General features: G+C 52.6%; 1 protein-coding gene across 1 annotated transcript; it reads left to right on the forward strand.

Moving 5' to 3' along the window:
* Positions 1–559: 559 nt before the first annotated feature.
* On the forward strand, positions 560–14,236 carry cunh11orf98 (chromosome unknown C11orf98 homolog). Its single transcript, XM_038296191.1, has 4 exons — positions 560–712; positions 1,196–1,320; positions 13,655–13,752; positions 13,881–14,236. The coding sequence occupies exons 1-4, from the start codon at positions 581–583 to the stop codon at positions 14,009–14,011; spliced, it is 486 nt and encodes a 161-aa protein (XP_038152119.1). The 5' UTR covers positions 560–580; the 3' UTR covers positions 14,012–14,236.
* Positions 14,237–19,975: the final 5,739 nt, after the last annotated feature.

A 19,975-nucleotide genomic window follows, 5' to 3' on the forward strand; every position in this document is an offset into this window, starting at 1 on the left:
TGATCCCACAGATCTGTATTTATTCAGTGGATTGCTGATAGGCTGTTAGTAGAACATGGTGCTGTGAAGTCACCAGCAGCCATATTGGTACTCCCTAATTAGACCAGTGCCAATGTAAACAATACGTGCTCTACAGCATCAAACAACAATGATGTTCTCATTTTCTGGGGGATTTAAGATTTTTAAAATAAAGATAAATCCATTACTTTGACACACTGGCTGTTTCATAGTATCAGTAGATTACTGGACCTTATAATAAAAACAAAAATAGGCAAATTCATTATAAACTCTATAAATCAAGTAATATAACATATTATACAAATCAATCACAAAAAATGGGTGTGTTAATGGAGCAAAATAATACAGATGTGCCTATAGTGCTAAATTGATTATGTACATGTAATATATATTTATTACATTGTTATGGTGATTACATTATAGTACATGCATTTTTATGGCGCGACTCTGTGAGAGTGGGGAGTACCAAGATGGCGGCAGTTCTTAATGCCTATCAGCATTCCAGAACATAGAGATCAGTGGTTGATCCCAGAGAGAAAGTTGAAGGTCCCGCTGTGGCCACATGAGGGCGATGCTGCGCCGACAGGCGCTTCAACAGCAGAAGAAGAAGGCGGAGGAGATCAGCAGCTTCCGGCCCACGTGGGAAAGGAACAGCATCATGGCTCCAGGGGGGAAGATAAACAGACCGAAAACGGTAAGAAAGCCCAAACAGATGGTTCCGAAGGTGTCGGGTGTTGTTCGGATCAGAGCTGAAAGCTTCACCTAAAAGATCCAGAACGTTCTGGTTCTGATGGTGGGATTTACAAACAAGCAGAGCTTGTTCTGTTGGTTCTGATGGACCAACAGAACCTCTGACGTCATCAAATATAAACTTTTCTAAAAGAGTAACAGCTGCTTTGATGTTACACAGCGGTTCTGGACGGGTTCTGTGCTAGATCTATGACACTAGAGACACTGCTCCGCATCTTTGAACATTATTTAATTTATAAAATGTAATAAACCTCAAAGAAAACTGCAGAAACGTTGCTATGGCAACACCATGAGCCTGTTACATGCTGATTGGTTGTGTGGGTTTTGATCAGCAAAGATCCGCCTCAGTAATAAATCTTTGGTCACTTCCTGGTTTACTGTCAGTCCGCCACCCCCTGACCTTTGACCTGTCCCGGTTTTCCTCCAGGAGCTCGGAAAGAAGCTCTTCAAGCGGCGCAGAGTTTTGGGTCGACAGAAGAAGAAGCAGAATCAGATCGTTGGAGCCGTGGTCGACCAGGGCCTCATCACCACCCACCACCTGAAGAAGAGACGGTCAGAGCTGCAGGCGTCTCACCTGTCCCCTGTCCTCCTCTCCTGTCTCCCTCTTACCTGTCTCCCTCTCTCCTGTCTCCCTCTCTCCTGTCTCCCTCTTACCTGTCTCCCTCTCTCCTGTCCTCCTCCCCTGTCTCCCTCTCTCCTGTCCTCCTCCCCTGTCTCCCTCTCTCCTGTCCTCCTCTCCTGTCTCCCTCTCTCCTGTCCTCCTCCCCTGTCTCCCTCTCTCCTGTCCTCCTCCCCTGTCTCCCTCTCTCCTGTCCTCCTCTCCTGTCTCCCTCTCTCCTGTCCTCCTCTCCCGTCTCCCTCTCTCCTGTCCTCCTCTCCTGTCTCCCTCTCTCCTGTCTCCCTCTCTCCTGTCTCCCTCTTACCTGTCTCCCTCTCTCCTGTCCTCCTCCCCTGTCTCCCTCTCTCCTGTCCTCCTCTCCCGTCTCCCTCTCTCCTGTCCTCCTCTCCCGTCTCCCTCTCTCCTGTCCTCCTCTCCCGTCTCCCTCTCTCCTGTCCTCCTCTCCTGTCTCCCTCTCCCCTGTCCTCCTCTCTCCTGTCCTCCTCTTCTGTCCTCCTCACCTGTCTCCCTCTCTCCTGTCTTGCTCTCTCCTGTCCTCCTCTCCTGTCTCCCTCTTACCTGTCTCCCTCTCTCCTGTCCCTTGTCCTCCTCACCTGTCTCCCTCTCTCCTGTCCTCCTCTCCTGTCTCCCTCTCTCCTGTCTCCCTCTTACCTGTCTCCCTCTCTCCTGTCCTCCTCTCCTGTCTCCCTCTCTCCTGTCCTCCTCTCCTGTCTCCCTCTCTCCTGTCCTCCTCTCCCGTCTCCCTCTCTCCTGTCCTCCTCTCTCCTGTCCTCCTCTTCTGTCCTCCTCACCTGTCTCCCTCTCTCCTGTCCTCCTCTCCTGTCTCCCTCTTACCTGTCTCCCTCTCTCCTGTCTCCCTCTCACCTGTCCTCCTGTCCCTTGTCCTCCTCACCTGTCTCCCTCTCTCCTGTCCTCCTCTCCTGTCTCCCTCTCTCCTGTCTCCCTCTTACCTGTCTCCCTCTCTCCTGTCCTCCTCTCCTGTCTCCCTCTCTCCTGTCCTCCTCTCCTGTCTCCCTCTTACCTGTCTCCCTCTCTCCTGTCTCCCTCTCACCTGTCCTCCTGTCCCTTGTCCTCCTCACCTGTCTCCCTCTCTCCTGTCCTCCTCTCCTGTCTCCCTCTCTCCTGTCTCCCTCTTACCTGTCTCCCTCTCTCCTGTCCTCCTCTCCTGTCTCCCTCTCTCCTGTCCTCCTCACCTGTCTCCCTCTCTCCTGTCTCCCTCTCACCTGTCCTCCTGTCCCTTGTCCTCCTCACCTGTCTCCCTCTCTCCTGTCTCCCTCTTACCTGTCTCCCTCTCTCCTGTCCTCCTCTCCTGTCTCCCTCTCTCCTGTCCTCCTCTCCTGTCTCCCTCTCTCCTGTCCTCCTCTCCTGTCTCCCTCTCTCCTGTCTCCCTCTCTCCTGTCCTCCTCTCCCGTCTCCCTCTCTCCTGTCCTCCTCTCTCCTGTCCTCCTCCCCTGTCTCCCTCTCTCCTGTCCTCCTCACCTGTCTCCCTCTCTCCTGTCTTGCTCTCCTGTCTCCCTCTTACCTGTCTCCCTCTCTCCTGTCTCCCTCTCTCCTGTCTCCCTCTTACCTGTCTCCCTCTCTCCTGTCCTCCTCCCCTGTCTCCCTCTCTCCTGTCCTCCTCTCCCGTCTCCCTCTCTCCTGTCCTCCTCTCTCCTGTCTCCCTCTTACCTGTCTCCCTCTCTCCTGTCTCCCTCTTACCTGTCTCCCTCTCTCCTGTCCTCCTCACCTGTCTCCCTCTCTCCTGTCTTGCTCTCCTGTCTCCCTCTTACCTGTCTCCCTCTCTCCTGTCCTCCTCACCTGTCTTGCTCTCTCCTGTCCTCCTCTCTCCTGTCTCCCTCTTACCTGTCTCCCTCTCTCCTGTCTCCCTCTCTCCTGTCTCCCTCTTACCTGTCTCCCTCTCTCCTGTCCTCCTCCCCTGTCTCCCTCTCTCCTGTCCTCCTCTCCCGTCTCCCTCTCTCCTGTCCTCCTCTCCCGTCTCCCTCTCTCCTGTCCTCCTCTCCTGTCTCCCTCTCTCCTGTCTCCCTCTCCCTGTCCTCCTCTCTCTTGTCTCCCTCTCTCCTGTGCTCCTCTCCTGTCTCCCTCTCTCCTGTCCTCCTCTCCCGTCTCCCTCTCTCCTGTCCTCCTCTTCTGTCCTCCTCTCCTGTCTCCCTCTCCCCTGTCCTCCTCTCTCCTGTCCTCCTCTTCTGTCCTCCTCTCCTGTCTCCCACTCCCCTGTCCTCCTCTCTCCTGTCCTCCTCTTCTGTCCTCCTCACCTGTCTCCCTCTCTCCTGTCTTGCTCTCTCCTGTCCTCCTCTCCGTCTCCCTCTCTCCTGTCCTCCTCTCCCGTCTCCCTCTCTCCTGTCCTCCTCTCCTGTCTCCCTCTCTCCTGTCTCCCTCTCCCTGTCCTCCTCTCCCGTCTCCCTCTCTCCTGTCCTCCTCTCCTGTCTCCCTCTCTCCTGTCCTCCTCTCCCGTCTCCCTCTCTCCTGTCCTCCTCTTCTGTCCTCCTCTCCTGTCTCCCTCTCCCCTGTCCTCCTCTCTCCTGTCCTCCTCTTCTGTCCTCCTCTCCTGTCTCCCACTCCCCTGTCCTCCTCTCTCCTGTCCTCCTCTTCTGTCCTCCTCACCTGTCTCCCTCTCTCCTGTCTTGCTCTCTCCTGTCCTCCTCTCCGTCTCCCTCTCTCCTGTCCTCCTCTCCTGTCTCCCTCTCTCCTGTCCTCCTCTCAAGTCTCCCTCTCCCCTGTCCTCCTCTCTCCTGTCCTCCTCTTCTGTCCTCCTCTCCTGTCTCCCTCTCTCCTGTCCTCCTCTCTCTTGTCTCCCTCTCTCCTGTCCTCCTCTCCTGTCTTGCTCTCTCCTGTCCTCCTCTCCTGTCTCCCTCTCCCCTGTCCTCCTCTCTCCTGTCCTCCTCTTCTGTCCTCCTCTCCTGTCTCCCTCTCCCCTGTCCTCCTCTTCTGTCCTCCTCTCCTGTCTCCCTCTCCCCTGTCCTCCTCTCTCATGTCCTCCTCTTCTGTCCTCCTCACCTGTCTCCCTCTCTCCTGTCCTCCTCTCCCGTCTTCCTCTCTCCTGTCCTCCTCTCCCGTCTCCCTCTCTCCTGTCTCCCTCTCCCTGTCCTCCTCTCTATTGTCTCCCTCTCCCTGTCCTCCTCTCTCTTGTCTCCCTCTCTCCTGTCCTCCTTTCCTGTCTCCCTCTCTCCTGTCCTCCTCTCCTGTCTCCCTCTCACCTGTCCTCCTGTCCCTTGTCCTCCTCTCCTGTCTCCCTCTTACCTGTCTCCCTCTCTCCTGTCCTCCTCCCCTGTCTCCCTCTCTCCTGTCCTCCTCCCCTGTCTCCCTCTCTCCTTTCCTCCTCTCCTGTCTCCCTCTCTCCTGTCCTCCTCCCCCTGTCTCCCTCTCTCCTGTCCTCCTCCCCTGTCTCCCTCTCTCCTGTCCTCCTCTCCTGTCTCCCTCTCTCCTGTCCTCCTCTCCCGTCTCCCTCTCTCCTGTCCTCCTCTCCTGTCTCCCTCTTACCTGTCTCCCTCTCTCCTGTCTCCCTCTCTCCTGTCTCCCTCTTACCTGTCTCCCTCTCTCCTGTCCTCCTCCCCTGTCTCCCTCTCTCCTGTCCTCCTCTCCCGTCTCCCTCTCTCCTGTCCTCCTCTCCCGTCTCCCTCTCTCCTGTCCTCCTCTCCCGTCTCCATCTCTCCTGTCCTCCTCTCCTGTCTCCCTCTCCCCTGTCCTCCTCTCTCCTGTCCTCCTCTTCTGTCCTCCTCACCTGTCTCCCTCTCTCCTGTCTTGCTCTCTCCTGTCCTCCTCTCCTGTCTCCCTCTTACCTGTCTCCCTCTCTCCTGTCCCTTGTCCTCCTCACCTGTCTCCCTCTCTCCTGTCCTCCTCTCCTGTCTCCCTCTCTCCTGTCTCCCTCTTACCTGTCTCCCTCTCTCCTGTCCTCCTCTCCTGTCTCCCTCTCTCCTGTCCTCCTCTCCTGTCTCCCTCTCTCCTGTCCTCCTCTCCCGTCTCCCTCTCTCCTGTCCTCCTCTCTCCTGTCCTCCTCTTCTGTCCTCCTCACCTGTCTCCCTCTCTCCTGTCCTCCTCTCCTGTCTCCCTCTTACCTGTCTCCCTCTCTCCTGTCTCCCTCTCACCTGTCCTCCTGTCCCTTGTCCTCCTCACCTGTCTCCCTCTCTCCTGTCCTCCTCTCCTGTCTCCCTCTCTCCTGTCTCCCTCTTACCTGTCTCCCTCTCTCCTGTCCTCCTCTCCTGTCTCCCTCTCTCCTGTCCTCCTCTCCTGTCTCCCTCTTACCTGTCTCCCTCTCTCCTGTCTCCCTCTCACCTGTCCTCCTGTCCCTTGTCCTCCTCACTTGTCTCCCTCTCTCCTGTCCTCCTCTCCTGTCTCCCTCTCTCCTGTCTCCCTCTTACCTGTCTCCCTCTCTCCTGTCCTCCTCACCTGTCTCCCTCTCTCCTGTCTCCCTCTCACCTGTCCTCCTGTCCCTTGTCCTCCTCACCTGTCTCCCTCTCTCCTGTCCTCCTCTCCTGTCTCCCTCTCTCCTGTCTCCCTCTTACCTGTCTCCCTCTCTCCTGTCCTCCTCTCCTGTCTCCCTCTCTCCTGTCCTCCTCTCCTGTCTCCCTCTCTCCTGTCCTCCTCTCCCGTCTCCCTCTCTCCTGTCCTCCTCACCTGTCTCCCTCTCTCCTGTCTTGCTCTCCTGTCTCCCTCTCTCCTGTCTCCCTCTCTCCTGTCCTCCTCTCCCGTCTCCCTCTCTCCTGTCCTCCTCTCTCCTGTCCTCCTCCCCTATCTCCCTCTCTCCTGTCCTCCTCACCTGTCTCCCTCTCTCCTGTCTTGCTCTCCTGTCTCCCTCTTACCTGTCTCCCTCTCTCCTGTCTCCCTCTCTCCTGTCTCCCTCTTACCTGTCTCCCTCTCTCCTGTCCTCCTCCCCTGTCTCCCTCTCTCCTGTCCTCCTCTCCCGTCTCCCTCTCTCCTGTCCTCCTCTCTCCTGTCTCCCTCCTACCTGTCTCCCTCTCTCCTGTCTCCCTCTCTCCTGTCTCCCTCTCTCCTGTCTCCCTCTTACCTGTCTCCCTCTCTCCTGTCCTCCTCACCTGTCTCCCTCTCTCCTGTCTTGCTCTCCTGTCTCCCTCTTACCTGTCTCCCTCTCTCCTGTCCTCCTGTCTCCCTCTTACCTGTCTCCCTCTCTCCTGTCTCCCTCTTACCTGTCTCCCTCTCTCCTGTCCTCCTCCCCTGTCTCCCTCTCTCCTGTCCTCCTCTCCCGTCTCCCTCTCTCCTGTCCTCCTCTCCCGTCTCCCTCTCTCCTGTCCTCCTCTCCTGTCTCCCTCTCTCCTGTCTCCCTCTCCCTGTCCTCCTCTCTCTTGTCTCCCTCTCTCCTGTGCTCCTCTCCTGTCTCCCTCTCTCCTGTCCTCCTCTCCCGTCTCCCTCTCTCCTGTCCTCCTCTTCTGTCCTCCTCTCCTGTCTCCCTCTCCCCTGTCCTCCTCTCTCCTGTCCTCCTCTTCTGTCCTCCTCTCCTGTCTCCCACTCCCCTGTCCTCCTCTCTCCTGTCCTCCTCTTCTGTCCTCCTCACCTGTCTCCCTCTCTCCTGTCTTGCTCTCTCCTGTCCTCCTCTCCGTCTCCCTCTCTCCTGTCCTCCTCTCCCGTCTCCCTCTCTCCTGTCCTCCTCTCCCGTCTCCCTCTCTCCTGTCCTCCTCTCCTGTCTCCCTCTCTCCTGTCTCCCTCTCCCTGTCCTCCTCTCCCGTCTCCCTCTCTCCTGTCCTCCTCTCCTGTCTCCCTCTCTCCTGTCCTCCTCTCCCGTCTCCCTCTCTCCTGTCCTCCTCTTCTGTCCTCCTCTCCTGTCTCCCTCTCCCCTGTCCTCCTCTCTCCTGTCCTCCTCTTCTGTCCTCCTCTCCTGTCTCCCACTCCCCTGTCCTCCTCACCTGTCCTCCTCTTCTGTCCTCCTCTCCTGTCTCCCTCTCTCCTGTCCTCCTCTCAAGTCTCCCTCTCCCCTGTCCTCCTCTCTCCTGTCCTCCTCTTCTGTCCTCCTCTCCTGTCTCCCTCTCTCCTGTCCTCCTCTCCCGTCTCCCTCTCTCCTGTCCTCCTCTCCTGTCTCCCTCTCCCCTGTCCTCCTCTCTCCTGTCCTCCTCTTCTGTCCTCCTCTCCTGTCTCCCTCTCTCCTGTCCTCCTCTCTCTTGTCTCCCTCTCTCCTGTCCTCCTCTTCTGTCCTCCTCTCCTGTCTCCCACTCCCCTGTCCTCCTCACCTGTCCTCCTCTTCTGTCCTCCTCTCCTGTCTCCCTCTCTCCTGTCCTCCTCTCAAGTCTCCCTCTCCCCTGTCCTCCTCTCTCCTGTCCTCCTCTTCTGTCCTCCTCTCCTGTCTCCCTCTCTCCTGTCCTCCTCTCCTGTCTCCCTCTCCCCTGTCCTCCTCTCTCCTGTCCTCCTCTTCTGTCCTCCTCTCCTGTCTCCCTCTCCCTTGTCCTCCTCTTCTGTCCTCCTCTCTCCTGTCCTCCTCTTCTGTCCTCCTCACCTGTCTCCCTCTCTCCTGTCCTCCTCTCCCGTCTCCCTCTCTCCTGTCCTCCTCTCCTGTCTCCCTCTCTCCTGTCTCCCTCTCCATGTCCTCCTCTCTATTGTCTCCCTCTCCCTGTCCTCCTCTCTCTTGTCTCCCTCTCCCTGTCCTCCTCTCTCTTGTCTCCCTCTCTCCTGTCCTCCTCTCTATTGTCTCCCTCTCCCTGTCCTCCTCTCTCTTGTCTCCCTCTCCCTGTCCTCCTCTCTCTTTTCTCCCTCTCCCTGTCCTCCTCTCTCTTGTCTCCCTCTCCCTGTCCTCCTCTCTCTTGTCTCCCTCTCTCCCGTCCTCCTCTCCTGTCTCCCTCTCTCCTGTCTCCCTCTCTCCTGTCCTCCTCTCCTGTCTCCCTCTCTCCTGTCCTCCTCTCCTATCTCCCTCTCACCTGTCCTCCTGTCCCTTGTCCTCCTCACCTGTCTCCCTCTCTCCTGTCCTCCTCTCCTGTCTCCCTCTTACCTGTCTCCCTCTCTCCTGTCTCCCTCTCACCTGTCCTCCTGTCCCTTGTCCTCCTCACCTGTCTCCCTCTCTCCTGTCCTCCTCTCCCGTCTCCCTCTCTCCTGTCCTCCTCTCCCGTCTCCCTCTCTCCTGTCCTCCTCTCCTGTCTCCCTCTCTCCTGTCCTCCTCTCCTGTCTCCCTCTCTCCTGTCCTCCTCTCCTGTCTCCCTCTCTCCTTTCTCCCTCTCACCTGTCCTCCTGTCCCTTGTCCTCCTCTCCTGTCTCCCTCTTACCTGTCTCCCTCTCTCCTGTCCTCCTCTCCTGTCTCCCTCTCTCCTGTCCTCCTCTCCTGTCTCCCTCTCTCCTGTCCTCCTCTCCCGTCTCCCTCTCTCCTGTCCTCCTCTCCTGTCTCCCTCTCCCCTGTCCTCCTCTCTCCTGTCCTCCTCTTCTGTCTCCCTCTCCCCTGTCCTCCTCTCTCCTGTCCTCCTCTTCTGTCCTCCTCACCTGTCTCCCTCTCTCCTGTCCTCCTCTCCCGTCTCCCTCTCTCCCCTGTCCTCCTCTCTCCTGTCTTGCTCTCTCCTGTCCTCCTCTCCCGTCTCCCTCTCTCCTGTCCTCCTCTCCTGTCTCCCTCTCTCCTGTCCTCCTCTCCTCCTCTCCTGTCTCCCTCTCTCCTGTCTCCCTCTCCCTGTCCTCCTCTCTCTTGTCTCCCTCTCCCTGTCCTCCTCTCTCTTGTCTCCCTCTCCCTGTCCTCCTCTCTCTTGTCTCCCTCTCTCCTGTCCTCCTCTCCTGTCTCCCTCTCTCCTGTCTCCCTCTCACCTGTCCTCCTGTCCCTTGTCCTCCTCACCTGTCTCCCTCTCTCCTGTCCTCCTCTCCTGTCTCCCTCTCTCCTGTCCTCCTCTCCTGTCTCCCTCTCTCCTGTCTCCCTCTCACCTGTCCTCCTGTCCCTTGTCCTCCTCACCTGTCTCCCTCTCTCCTGTCCTCCTCTCCTGTCTCCCTCTCTCCTGTCCTCCTCTCCCGTCTCCCTCTCTCCTGTCCTCCTCTCCTGTCTCCCTCTCTCCTGTCTCCCTCTCCCTGTCCTCCTCTCTCTTGTCTCCCTCTCTCTTGTTTCCCTCTCCCTGTCCTCCTCTCTCTTGTCTCCCTCTCTCCTGTCCTCCTCTCCTGTCTCCCTCTCCCTGTCCTCCTCTCTCTTGTCTCCCTCTCCCTGTCCTCCTCTCTCTTGTCTCCCTCTCTCCTGTCCTCCTCTCCTGTCTCCCTCTCCCTGTCCTCCTCTCTCTTGTCTCCCTCTCTCCTGTCCTCCTCTCTCTTGTCTCCCTCTCTCCTGTCCTCTTCTCCCGTCTCCCTCTCTCCTGTCCTCCTCTCCCGTCTCCCTCTCTCCTGTCCTCCTCTCCCGTCTCCCTCTCTCCTGTCCTCCTCTCCTGTCTCCCTCTCTCCTGTCTCCCTCTCCCTGTCCTCCTCTCTCTTGTCTCCCTCTCTCCTGTCCTCCTCTCCTGTCTCCCTCTCCCTGTCCTCCTCTCTCTTGTCTCCCTCTCCCTGTCCTCCTCTCTCTTGTCTCCCTCTCTCCTGTCCTCCTCTCCTGTCTCCCTCTCCCTGTCCTCCTCTCTCTTGTCTCCCTCTCTCCTGTCCTCCTCTCCTGTCTCCCTCTCTCCTGTCCTCCTCTCTCTTGTCTCCCTCTCCCTGTCCTCCTCTCTCTTGTCTCCCTCTCTCCTGTCCTCCTCACCTGTCTCCCTCTCTCCTGTCCTCCTCACCTGTCTCCCTCTCTCCTGTCCTCCTCTCCTGTCTCCCTCTCTCCTGTCCTCCTCTCTCCCGTCTCCCTCTCTCCTGTCCTCCTCACCTGTCTCCCTCTCTCCTGTCTCCCTCTCTCCTGTCCTCCTCACCTGTCTTGCTCTCTCCTGTCCTCCTCACCTGTCTCCCTCTCCCCTGTCCTCCTCTCTCCTGTCCTCCTCTTCTGTCCTCCTCTCCTGTCTCCCTCTCCCCTGTCCTCCTCTCTCCTGTCCTCCTCACCTGTCTCCCTCTCCCCTGTCCTCCTCTCTCCTGTCCTCCTCACCTGTCTCCCTCTCTCCTGTCTTGCTCTCTCCTGTCCTCCTCTCTCTTGTCTCCCTCTCTCCTGTCCTCCTCTCCTGTCTCCCTCTCTCCTGTCCTCCTCTCTCCTGTCCTCCTCTCCTGTCTCCCTCTCTCCTGTCCTCCTCTCCTGTCTCCCTCTCTCCTGTCCTCCTCTCCTGTCTCCCTCTCTCCTGTCCTCCTCTCCTGTCTCCCTCTCCCCTGTCCTCCTCTTCTGTCCTCCTCTCCTGTCTCCCTCTCCCCTGTCCTCCTCTTCTGTCCTCCTCTCCTGTCTCCCTCTCCCCTGTCCTCCTCTCTCCTGTCCTCCTCTTCTGTCCTCCTCTCCTGTCTCCCTCTCCCTGTCCTCCTCTCTCTTGTCTCCCTCTCTCCTGTCCTCCTCTCCTGTCTCCCTCTCTCCTGTCCTCCTCTCCCGTCTCCCTCTCTCCTGTCCTCCTCTCTCCTGTCTTGCTCTCTCCTGTCCTCCTCTCCTGTCTCCCTCTCTCTTGTCCTCCTCTCCTGTCTCCCTCTCTCCTGTCCTCCTCTCTCCTGTCTTGCTCTCTCCTGTCCTCCTCTCCTGTCTCCCTCTCTCCTGTCCTCCTCTCCTGTCTCCCTCTCTCTTGTCCTCCTCTCCTGTCTCCCTCTCTCCTGTCCTCCTCTCTCCTGTCTTGCTCTCTCCTGTCCTCCTCTCCTGTCTCCCTCTCTCTTGTCCTCCTCTCCTGTCTCCCTCTCTCCTGTCCTCCTCTCCTGTCTCCCTCTCCCCTGTCCTCCTCTCTCCTGTCTTGCTCTCTCCTGTCCTCCTCTCCTGTCTCCCTCTCTCCTGTCTCCCTCTCCATGTCCTCCTCTCCTGTCTCCCTCTCTCCTGTCCTCCTCTCTCTTGTCTCCCTCTCTCCTGTCCTCCTCTCTCTTGTCTCCCTCTCTCTTGTCCTCCTCTCCTGTCTCCCTCTCTCCTGTCCTCCTCTCCTGTCTCCCTCTCCCTTGTCCTCCTCTCTCCTGTCTTGCTCTCTCCTGTCCTCCTCTCCTGTCTCCCTCTCTCCTGTCTCCCTCTCCATGTCCTCCTCCCCTGTCTCCCTCTCTCCTGTCCTCCTCTCTCTTGTCTCCCTCTCTCCTGTCCTCCTCTCTCTTGTCTCCCTCTCTCCTGTCCTCCTCTCCCGTCTCCCTCTCTCCTGTCCTCCTCTCCTGTCTCCCTCTCTCCTGTCCTCCTCTCTCTTGTCTCCCTCTCTCCTGTCCTCCTCTCCTGTCTCCCTCTCTCCTGTCCTCCTCTCCCGTCTCCCTCTCTCCTGTCCTCCTCTCCCGTCTCTCTCTCCCTGTCCTCCTCTCTCTTGTCTCCCTCTCCCTGTCCTCCTCTCTCTTGTCTCCCTCTCCCTGTCCTCCTCTCTCTTGTCTCCCTCTCCCTGTCCTCCTCTCTCTTGTCTCCCTCTCTCCTGTCCTCCTCTCCTGTCTCCCTCTCCCTGTCCTCCTCTCTCTTGTCTCCCTCTCCCTGTCCTCCTCTCTCTTGTCTCCCTCTCTCCTGTCCTCCTCTCTCTTGTCTCCCTCTCCCTGTCCTCCTCTCTCCTGTCTCCCTCTCTCCTGTCCTCCTCTCTCTTGTCTCCCTCTCTCCTGTCCTCCTCTCTCTTGTCTCCCTCTCCCTGTCCTCCTCTCTCTTGTCTCCCTCTCTCCTGTCCTCCTCTCTCTTGTCTCCCTCTCCCTGTCCTCCTCTCTCTTGTCTCCCTCTCTCCTGTCCTCCTCTCTCTTGTCTCCCTCTCCCTGTCCTCCTCTCTCTTGTCTCCCTCTCCCTGTCCTCCTCTCTCCTGTCTCCCTCTCCCTGTCCTCCTCTCTCTTGTCTCCCTCTCTCCTGTCTTGCTCTCTCCTGTCCTCCTCTCCTGTCTCCCTCTCTCCTGTCCTCCTCTCCTGTCTCCCTCTCTCCTGTCTCCCTCTCCCTGTCCTCTCTCTTGTCTCCCTCTCCCTGTCCTCCTCTCTCTTGTCTCCCTCTCCCTGTCCTCCTCTCTCTTGTCTCCCTCTCCCTGTCCTCCTCTCCTGTCTCCCTCTCTCCTGTCCTCCTCTCCTGTCTCCCTCTCCCTGTCCTCTCTCTTGTCTCCCTCTCCCTGTCCTCCTCTCTCTTGTCTCCCTCTCCCTGTCCTCCTCTCTCTTGTCTCCCTCTCCCTGTCCTCCTCTCCTGTCTCCCTCTCTCCTGTCCTCCTCTCCTGTCTCCCTCTCCCCTGTCCTCCTCTCCTGTCTCCCTCTCTCCTGTCTTGCTCTCTCCTGTCCTCCTCTCCTGTCTCCCTCTCTCCTGTCCTCCTCTCCTGTCTCCCTCTCCCCTGTCCTCCTCACCTGTCTCCCTCTCTCCTGTCTTGCTCTCTCCTGTCCTCCTCTCTCTTGTCTCCCTCTCCCTGTCCTCCTCTCCTGTCTCCCTCTCCCCTGTCCTCCTCACCTGTCTCCCTCTCTCCTGTCTCCCTCTCTCCTGTCTTGCTCTCTCCTGTCCCTCTCTCCTGTCTCCCTCTCTCCTGTCCTCCTCACCTGTCTCCCTCTCTCCTGTCTTGCTCTCTCCTGTCCCTCTCTCCTGTCTCCCTCTCTCCTGTCCTCTTCACCTGTCTCCCTCTCTCCTGTCCTCCTCACCTGTCTCCCTCTCTCCTGTCTTGCTCTCTCCTGTCCTCCTCTCCTGTCTCCCTCTCTCCTGTCCTCCTCACCTGTCTCCCTCTCTCCTGTCTTGCTCTCTCCTGTCCTCCTCTCCTGTCTCCCTCTCTCCTGTCCTCCTCACCTGTCTCCCTCTCTCCTGTCTTGCTCTCTCCTGTCCTCCTCTCCTGTCTCCCTCTCTCCTGTCCTCCTCACCTGTCTCCCTCTCTCCTGTCTTGCTCTCTCCTGTCCTCCTCTCCTGTCTCCCTCTCTCCTGTCCTCCTCACCTGTCTCCCTCTCTCCTGTCTTGCTCTCTCCTGTCCTCCTCTCCTGTCTCCCTCTCTCCTGTCCTCCTCACCTGTCTCCCTCTCTCCTGTCTGGCTCTCTCCTGTCCTCCTCTCCTGTCTCCCTCTCTCCTGTACTCCTCTCCTGTCTCCCTCTCCCCTGTCCTCCTCACCTGTCTCCCTCTCTCCTGTCTTGCTCTCTCCTGTCCTCCTCTCCTGTCTCCCTCTCTCCTGTCCTCCTCACCTGTCTCCCTCTCTCCTGTCTTGCTCTCTCCTGTCCTCCTCTCCTGTCTCCCTCTCTCCTGTCCTCCTCTCCTGTCTCCCTCTCTCCTGTACTCCTCTCCTGTCTCCCTCTCCCCTGTCTCCCTCTACCCTGTCCTCCTCTCTCTTGTCTCCCTCTACCCTGTCCTCCTCTCATGTCCCTCTGTCTCCTGGTCTCTGTGTCCCTCAGGTCCAGTCCCAGAGCCAACATCACCCTTTCAGGGAAGAAGAGGAGGAAGCTGCTCAGGCAGCTGCATTATACGCAGCTGGAGAAGTCCTCCATGGAAGGTAGACCCTCTGATCCTGGTCTGACCCACAGACCAGCCTGTCCAGTAGAACCTGCTGTCTCCTTGTTTCTGGACAACATTGAAGAACATCCTTCAGTTTAACGTGAGGCTGAAATGTTTCTCCCACAGTGGTATCAGCACCACAGAAGAAGCAGACCTCCTCTACATCATCATCGTCATCAGCTGCTCCAAAGAAGAAGAAGAAGAAGGAGGCGGGGTCTGGATCCCAGGGTGACGTGGAGATGGAGGATATGGAGTGAACCGAGGTCCGATCTCAGCAGATGTTCTTCAACAGAAACCAGAACCAGCTGCTATGGATCAAAGCAGCTTTTCCAGGGATGCATCTGTTTGGGTTCATATGAGGCACCGAGAACCAAAGCTGCAGATTTATTTCTGGTTCTGAGTGTAGAGACTGTCCACAACATGAACTGACAGACATTTTTACTGTTCCGCTGCTTTAATTAAAGAAGTCCGAATGCTCCTTATATGGTCTCCGGTTGTGATTGGACTGAAAAAACCAGAACCACCGGCAGAGTTCTGAGTTTCAGCTTCTTAGGTTTGAAAAAGTTTTCATGATCAGATCCGTCCACAGGTCTGCTAAAACAGAACCAACCTAGCTGCCATTCATCCAGAATATTTGTCATTAATGGCTTTCCGTACACAGACCAAACATAAGTTCTCCATGTCTGACATCTGGATGATTATAACTGAGCAGAGCCATAATAAATGCAAAGATTTGGTTGTTCTGGTTTATTCCTGTGGATCCAGTCAGAGATTTACAGGAAAACCAAGGAAGCTAAAAAGAAAATGTAACCCTTCAGGTTAAAGATGTTAGAATCTAATTGGTAAACTGATGGATAGCTAAGCGGCGCCGGTTCTCCAAGCTCTCTTCATTAATGGAACAAACAGTTTGCTCCAGAGCTGCTGTTTTTAGACCCGTTTTAAAGGTTCTTCATCTCAGGTTTTTTAAGTCTTAAGGAAATGGATGTTTCAACCGTTGCATTTCCGAATTCTCCCAGTGGTGCACGACTTTACACGAGTGAATAAAGTGAATGTGATTGGTCGTTTATCAAGGGGGCGGGATTGTTGTGGCAGAAGGTTTGCAAGCAAGTTTGTTTGTGGCCGGTTTGTTGGAAGCATCTAGCTAACCAGTTAGCAACTTAGTGCTAGTAGGTTCCCAATGGGAAAGTCCGTTGGGACCAAGTAGCACTAAATTGGTGACTTAGAAACGACACTGTGAAGGAATGCTATGGACAGAGGAAACATGCAAGAGGAGGAGAGTTTAGTGTCGGAGGTCGTGGATGAGTCTCCTCCATCATACATTTTTTATTTAGAGGAGGAAAGCGGGGATGAAGATGTTATGGAAGAGGACGCCAGGGCAGCAGAAGCTTGGTTTGGTGTAGAAGGTTTAATCCAGAGCCGAGGAACCTAGAAACCATCAACCTCATGTAACACAGAACCAAACTTCTTTCAATGGCACAGAGAAAATGTCTTCCCTTAGATGAAAGGATAGATTATATGATCAGTGTTAATCAGATTAGAGAGTTTAAATAATCCATTTAACTCCAAACGACCAAGAAATAACAACCTGTGAAGGTTTGATCCAATTAGAGTCAAACCATGAAAATCTGATGATAGAAGGTTCAGTGAGATAAAAAGGCTCGGATGAATATTCAGATGTTTCACGTGTGAATATGAAACCTGTAGCTTTAATAAATAAATGTGGATCTGTGATCAGAGCCAGCCCAAGGCAGAAGCAAACCAAACCGCCCCAAACGCTAAATCTGGTTTGATATTTTGACATTGAAAGATTTCAGAGCGTTAACAGATCCTGATGTTTGGCCACCAGCTTTAGGGCAGATAGCAGACTGAGCCACAGCTCTGCAGCCTTCAAACATTAAACGCTCGTTCATTTGTTTCTGTTGGTGATTTAACCGACAGTTAAAATAACCGCTAATCTTTTCTATGTCTTTTAACGAAGGGTTCTGCAGACGCAGCATCAGGTTAAAACCAATTATCTCTATTTATTCACTGGATTGCTGATTGCCTGTTGGTAGAACTGGGCTGAAATGAAGCCACCGGCCGCCATATTGGTACTCCCTATTTAGATCGGTCGCAATGTAAATGATACGGACGCTACAGCAGTGATGATGTTCTGATTTTCAGAGGGACTGTAGACTTAAAGATAAATTCATCACTTTGACACAAACTGGCTGTTTCATAGCATCAGTAGATTACTGTAATTTATGGTAAAAATGGGCACATCTCATTGCATAGTCATTATGAAGTCTCTAAATCATGTAACATATTATACTAATCAGTCACTTAATGGAGCATAATAATTCCAATGTGCCAAAACTGCTAAATTGATGATGTACATATAATATACATGTATTTATTACATTCTTATGGTAATTAGATATTCCAAAATTTTACATCAAGACTGAATTTCAAGTACATGCTTGTTAATGTTATAGTACACAGTAGAGACTGACATGGGAGTGGATTTTCACTCCTGTCTCGTCCCACTCCCACAGAAAAAAATGGTGTCCCGATCCCGGGCCAGAGTAGAAATCTAAATCCTGTCCCGTCCCACTCCTGGTGAAATTACTCCCACTCCCATCCCGCTCCCATTCAGAATGACTCCCGCTCCTGCTTCACTCCCATTCTTGTTGTTTTTGAGCGCGGGTGAAAAACTCAGAGCGGAAGTTACTATTGGTTTGCTCCCGCTCCCGTCTGCTCCCGTTAATGTTTAATCCTGTACCGTCCCAATCCCGTGATAGTTACTAATACTGACTCCCATCCCACGGGAATCCCGAAAAAATGTCAGTCTCTAGTGCACAGGTCACAGATTAGTGGACCTCAGTCTGGATCTGGAGCCCCCTGCTGGCTAATCCAGACCCCATTTATAAATTTCCGCATCTTTTCCGACTATGGTGTCTAAACGTCACTTGTGGCACTTCTCCTGTTAATACAGTAAAGCCCTCCAAAGCGTCAGGGACCATGTTACCCGTGATCCAAATGATCCAATGAGCTGCTGTCAGTCTGGGTTGCTGCTGCTGCTACTTTAAGCCGGGCGATGGGAAAGAAGGAGAAGATGATGAGAAAAAGAGAGCAGAGAAAGTGTGGACTGCTGGAAGAACTGCGGTGAACTGGTGAAAGAAAAGTGAAATGGTGCTCAAAGATGATCCTGCACATTTAGAGGATGTTTGGCTCAACCTGCTGCTGTGAAGCAGGATTCTCCTCCATCGGCGTCGCCAGACCCCATTTACTGGGGCACGTGCCCCAGTATAAATCTCATGAATATTTGCAACAGTAATAATTTTTTTAATCCATCAATTAAAATAATTCCATCTGGAGGAGACGTACATTTCTACTCCAAATTGAGGATGTAATAGCGCCCCCACGTCAGCACGTCACTGCATGAACTGCAGGTAAATTAACGCGCTGCTCTCAACTGAGTTGGATGGGACACTGTGCGGCCGCGACGCATTTTTAGTTCTGGTAACGTTTCTTACCCGTCAATTTTATTACTTTCCCAGTGAAACCACATGATTTATAGGCTACTAACTGAAAATGACTGCATTGGTTTGTAGATTGATATCAGGAAATTCCTCCCACGAAGCAGAGACAAGGAAGCAGTAAAACAAGATGAGAGGGAGGTAAGGTCCCGTGATGAATTAGTGATTTAAGCTAAGCAGTTACATTAGGGACGTTATAAGCAATATGATAGATATTTACATAATTATGGATTTATGTTTTTAAATGTTTGCTGTAGAGAATGAGAATGAAGGTGCTGGAGTAGGAAAGGGAGGAGGAGGAGAGACTGACGGGCAAGAGACAGGAGAGACAGGACCATGAATGTGATGAGGGAGCAACAACCAGCATCCACAAACAAGAAGGGGACATTAGTGACTTAGGGGGAAAGCATGATGGTCCTAAACAAGTGAAGTTGTCCCACTATCCCCAGGACAAATTTGGAGTAAAAAAACGTTCATTTAATTCAAAATGGTTTGAGCTTTTCCTGGTTAAAAAAGAAAGCCTTGTCATCAAGGATATGCAGTGTGTTTTCAAGTTGCTTGATAACATCATGTTCCCCACACTAACGCAGGTCATCCAGATCTCCCTCACAATCCCAGTCAACAGCTGTAGTTGTGAAAGGTCATTCAGTGTGTTGAGAAGGCTCCACACTTGGCTGAGGTGCACAATGGGACAAGACAGGCTCCATCATCTTGCTATTTTATCAGTTGAAAAGGAAGAACTTTCTAAGCTGAGTCACAAGTGATTGACCACTTTGCAAAAATGATAAATAGGAGGAACACTTTAATGCTCAATAAATAAAATAAAAACTTAGTTAATGTTGAGTTAAACTTTCACCTGAACTAAAACTCTGTAACCTAGGAATTAATGATTACTTCAGAATGTGTATAAGGAAACTTTTTATTTGTCAAAGTTGTTGATGTCTTATTTTTTTATAGCTGCAATGTTGAAAATGTTCATGTTTGTTAAAACAAATATGCTCTTACACTCATTAATATCTCAACTGGTAATTTTGGTAGGAATGTATCAGGGTGGGGCAGTGTGCTTGTCTGTATTTATGTATGGAAGGAGGGGCATATGCACTAGGGGGCCAGTGCCCCAGTAAAGCTTTGTGCCTAGCAACGCCCCTGTTCTCCACCATGAACAGAATCAAAAATAAATAAGGATCCAGGCTCAAAATGAGCTCCTTGATATGTGCTTTAGAATGGCTTAGTCTCCATTCAGACCAGGTTTAAAGCCTTGCAGGGCAGCATAAAGCCCACTGCTCTTATTAAGACAGAAAAAAGAAAGAAAAATGGTCAGTTCAGGTGTTTTATAAAAAAAAAAAAAATGTCTATATACCAAAATGAACGATTGTTGTTCTCTACTTCAAAAAAAAATTTCGATTTTAAAATGTAAAAAAGTTCTATTCTTTATATTTTTTATTTAAAAATTCAATGTATAACATAGATGCATAAAAACCTGCATTTTATTTCAGTGTTAAATGCTGATTTTAGCAAAAGATTATAATCTTTTTATAAAATAAAAATGACTCTGGACCTTTACTGGTTGATGATTTCCTTAATTCAGACCCTGCTGATTTTTAATTGGTTACCCCTGCTATAGATCTTTGCAGTGCCACCAAATGGACTTATTCCCAAAGTAAGAGTTTTACTATGATCCAGATTAGTTTATCTATGCCTCCTACAAGTTCAGCTGCCAAAGCTGGTTTTCTGCAAGTAACTTATTTATAGTTCTTCTAAGTAGATTGTTGTTTTAATATTGTGATGTTATTTCTTAATGAACTGTATTAAACTTTTAATAAAGTCACATTTACTGGCATCTGCCACTAGTGATCCTTTGTTCTTTGTTTGAATAGTATAATATAATTTTTTCCAGATCATCCAGTGAAATTGATTCAAAGTTTTCTATCTAAGGAAAACCAGTTGATTGCATCGACTCATTGACTCGAATGCAATCCCTCACACTAAGCATGCTTGTGGCGACAGTGGAGAGGAAAAACTCCCTTTTAACAGGAAGAAACCTCCAGCAGAACCAGGCTCAGTGTGAGTGGCCATCTGCTGAGGCCGACTGGGGTTCAAGGAGACAGAAACAGAGATTAAAAAAAGAAGCAGAGAAGTTTTTCAAAAATAGGACTTTGAAAAACTTCACAATTAAAAAGGTTTAAATAGTGATTTTTTTTATTTCTATGCAAAATTTCTACCAATATTTTTTAAAGTTTGCTATTTCTTCAGATTTTACATGTTAAGATTTTCACGTTTTCCCATTTTTATTTGGCCATTTATTTATTGTATTTTTCAAAGTTTTTAAAATGCTTGATTAAAAAAAAGAAAACAATTTGATGGATGATCTATGTATAATGTATAGAAATCATTTCATAGAAGGAAATTTTATTTTTTATAACTTAAATATCTGAAATATACAGTAGGGGAATAAATACAATCTCAACCATCTGGTCATGAAGTTCCATTGATAACCTCCTCTGCTTGAATTATGTGTTTCCATAGTTACAACTTATACTACCAGTTGGATCACGACATAGTAAATAATTATCTATAATTAATCAGAATGAATTGTAGCCTCCTCTATTAGACTGAATCAAATCTGGATTAAAGTGTTAATAGTGGTGCTGATGGATAGAATGAGGGGCGGTTCTTCTCAGGGCCCCATTGGACCGGCCCTGG

Source organism: Cyprinodon tularosa, unplaced genomic scaffold, assembly GCF_016077235.1.
Source record: "Cyprinodon tularosa strain WSP-4 unplaced genomic scaffold, ASM1607723v1 ctg369, whole genome shotgun sequence".
NCBI classification, from domain to species: domain Eukaryota; kingdom Metazoa; phylum Chordata; class Actinopteri; order Cyprinodontiformes; family Cyprinodontidae; genus Cyprinodon; species Cyprinodon tularosa.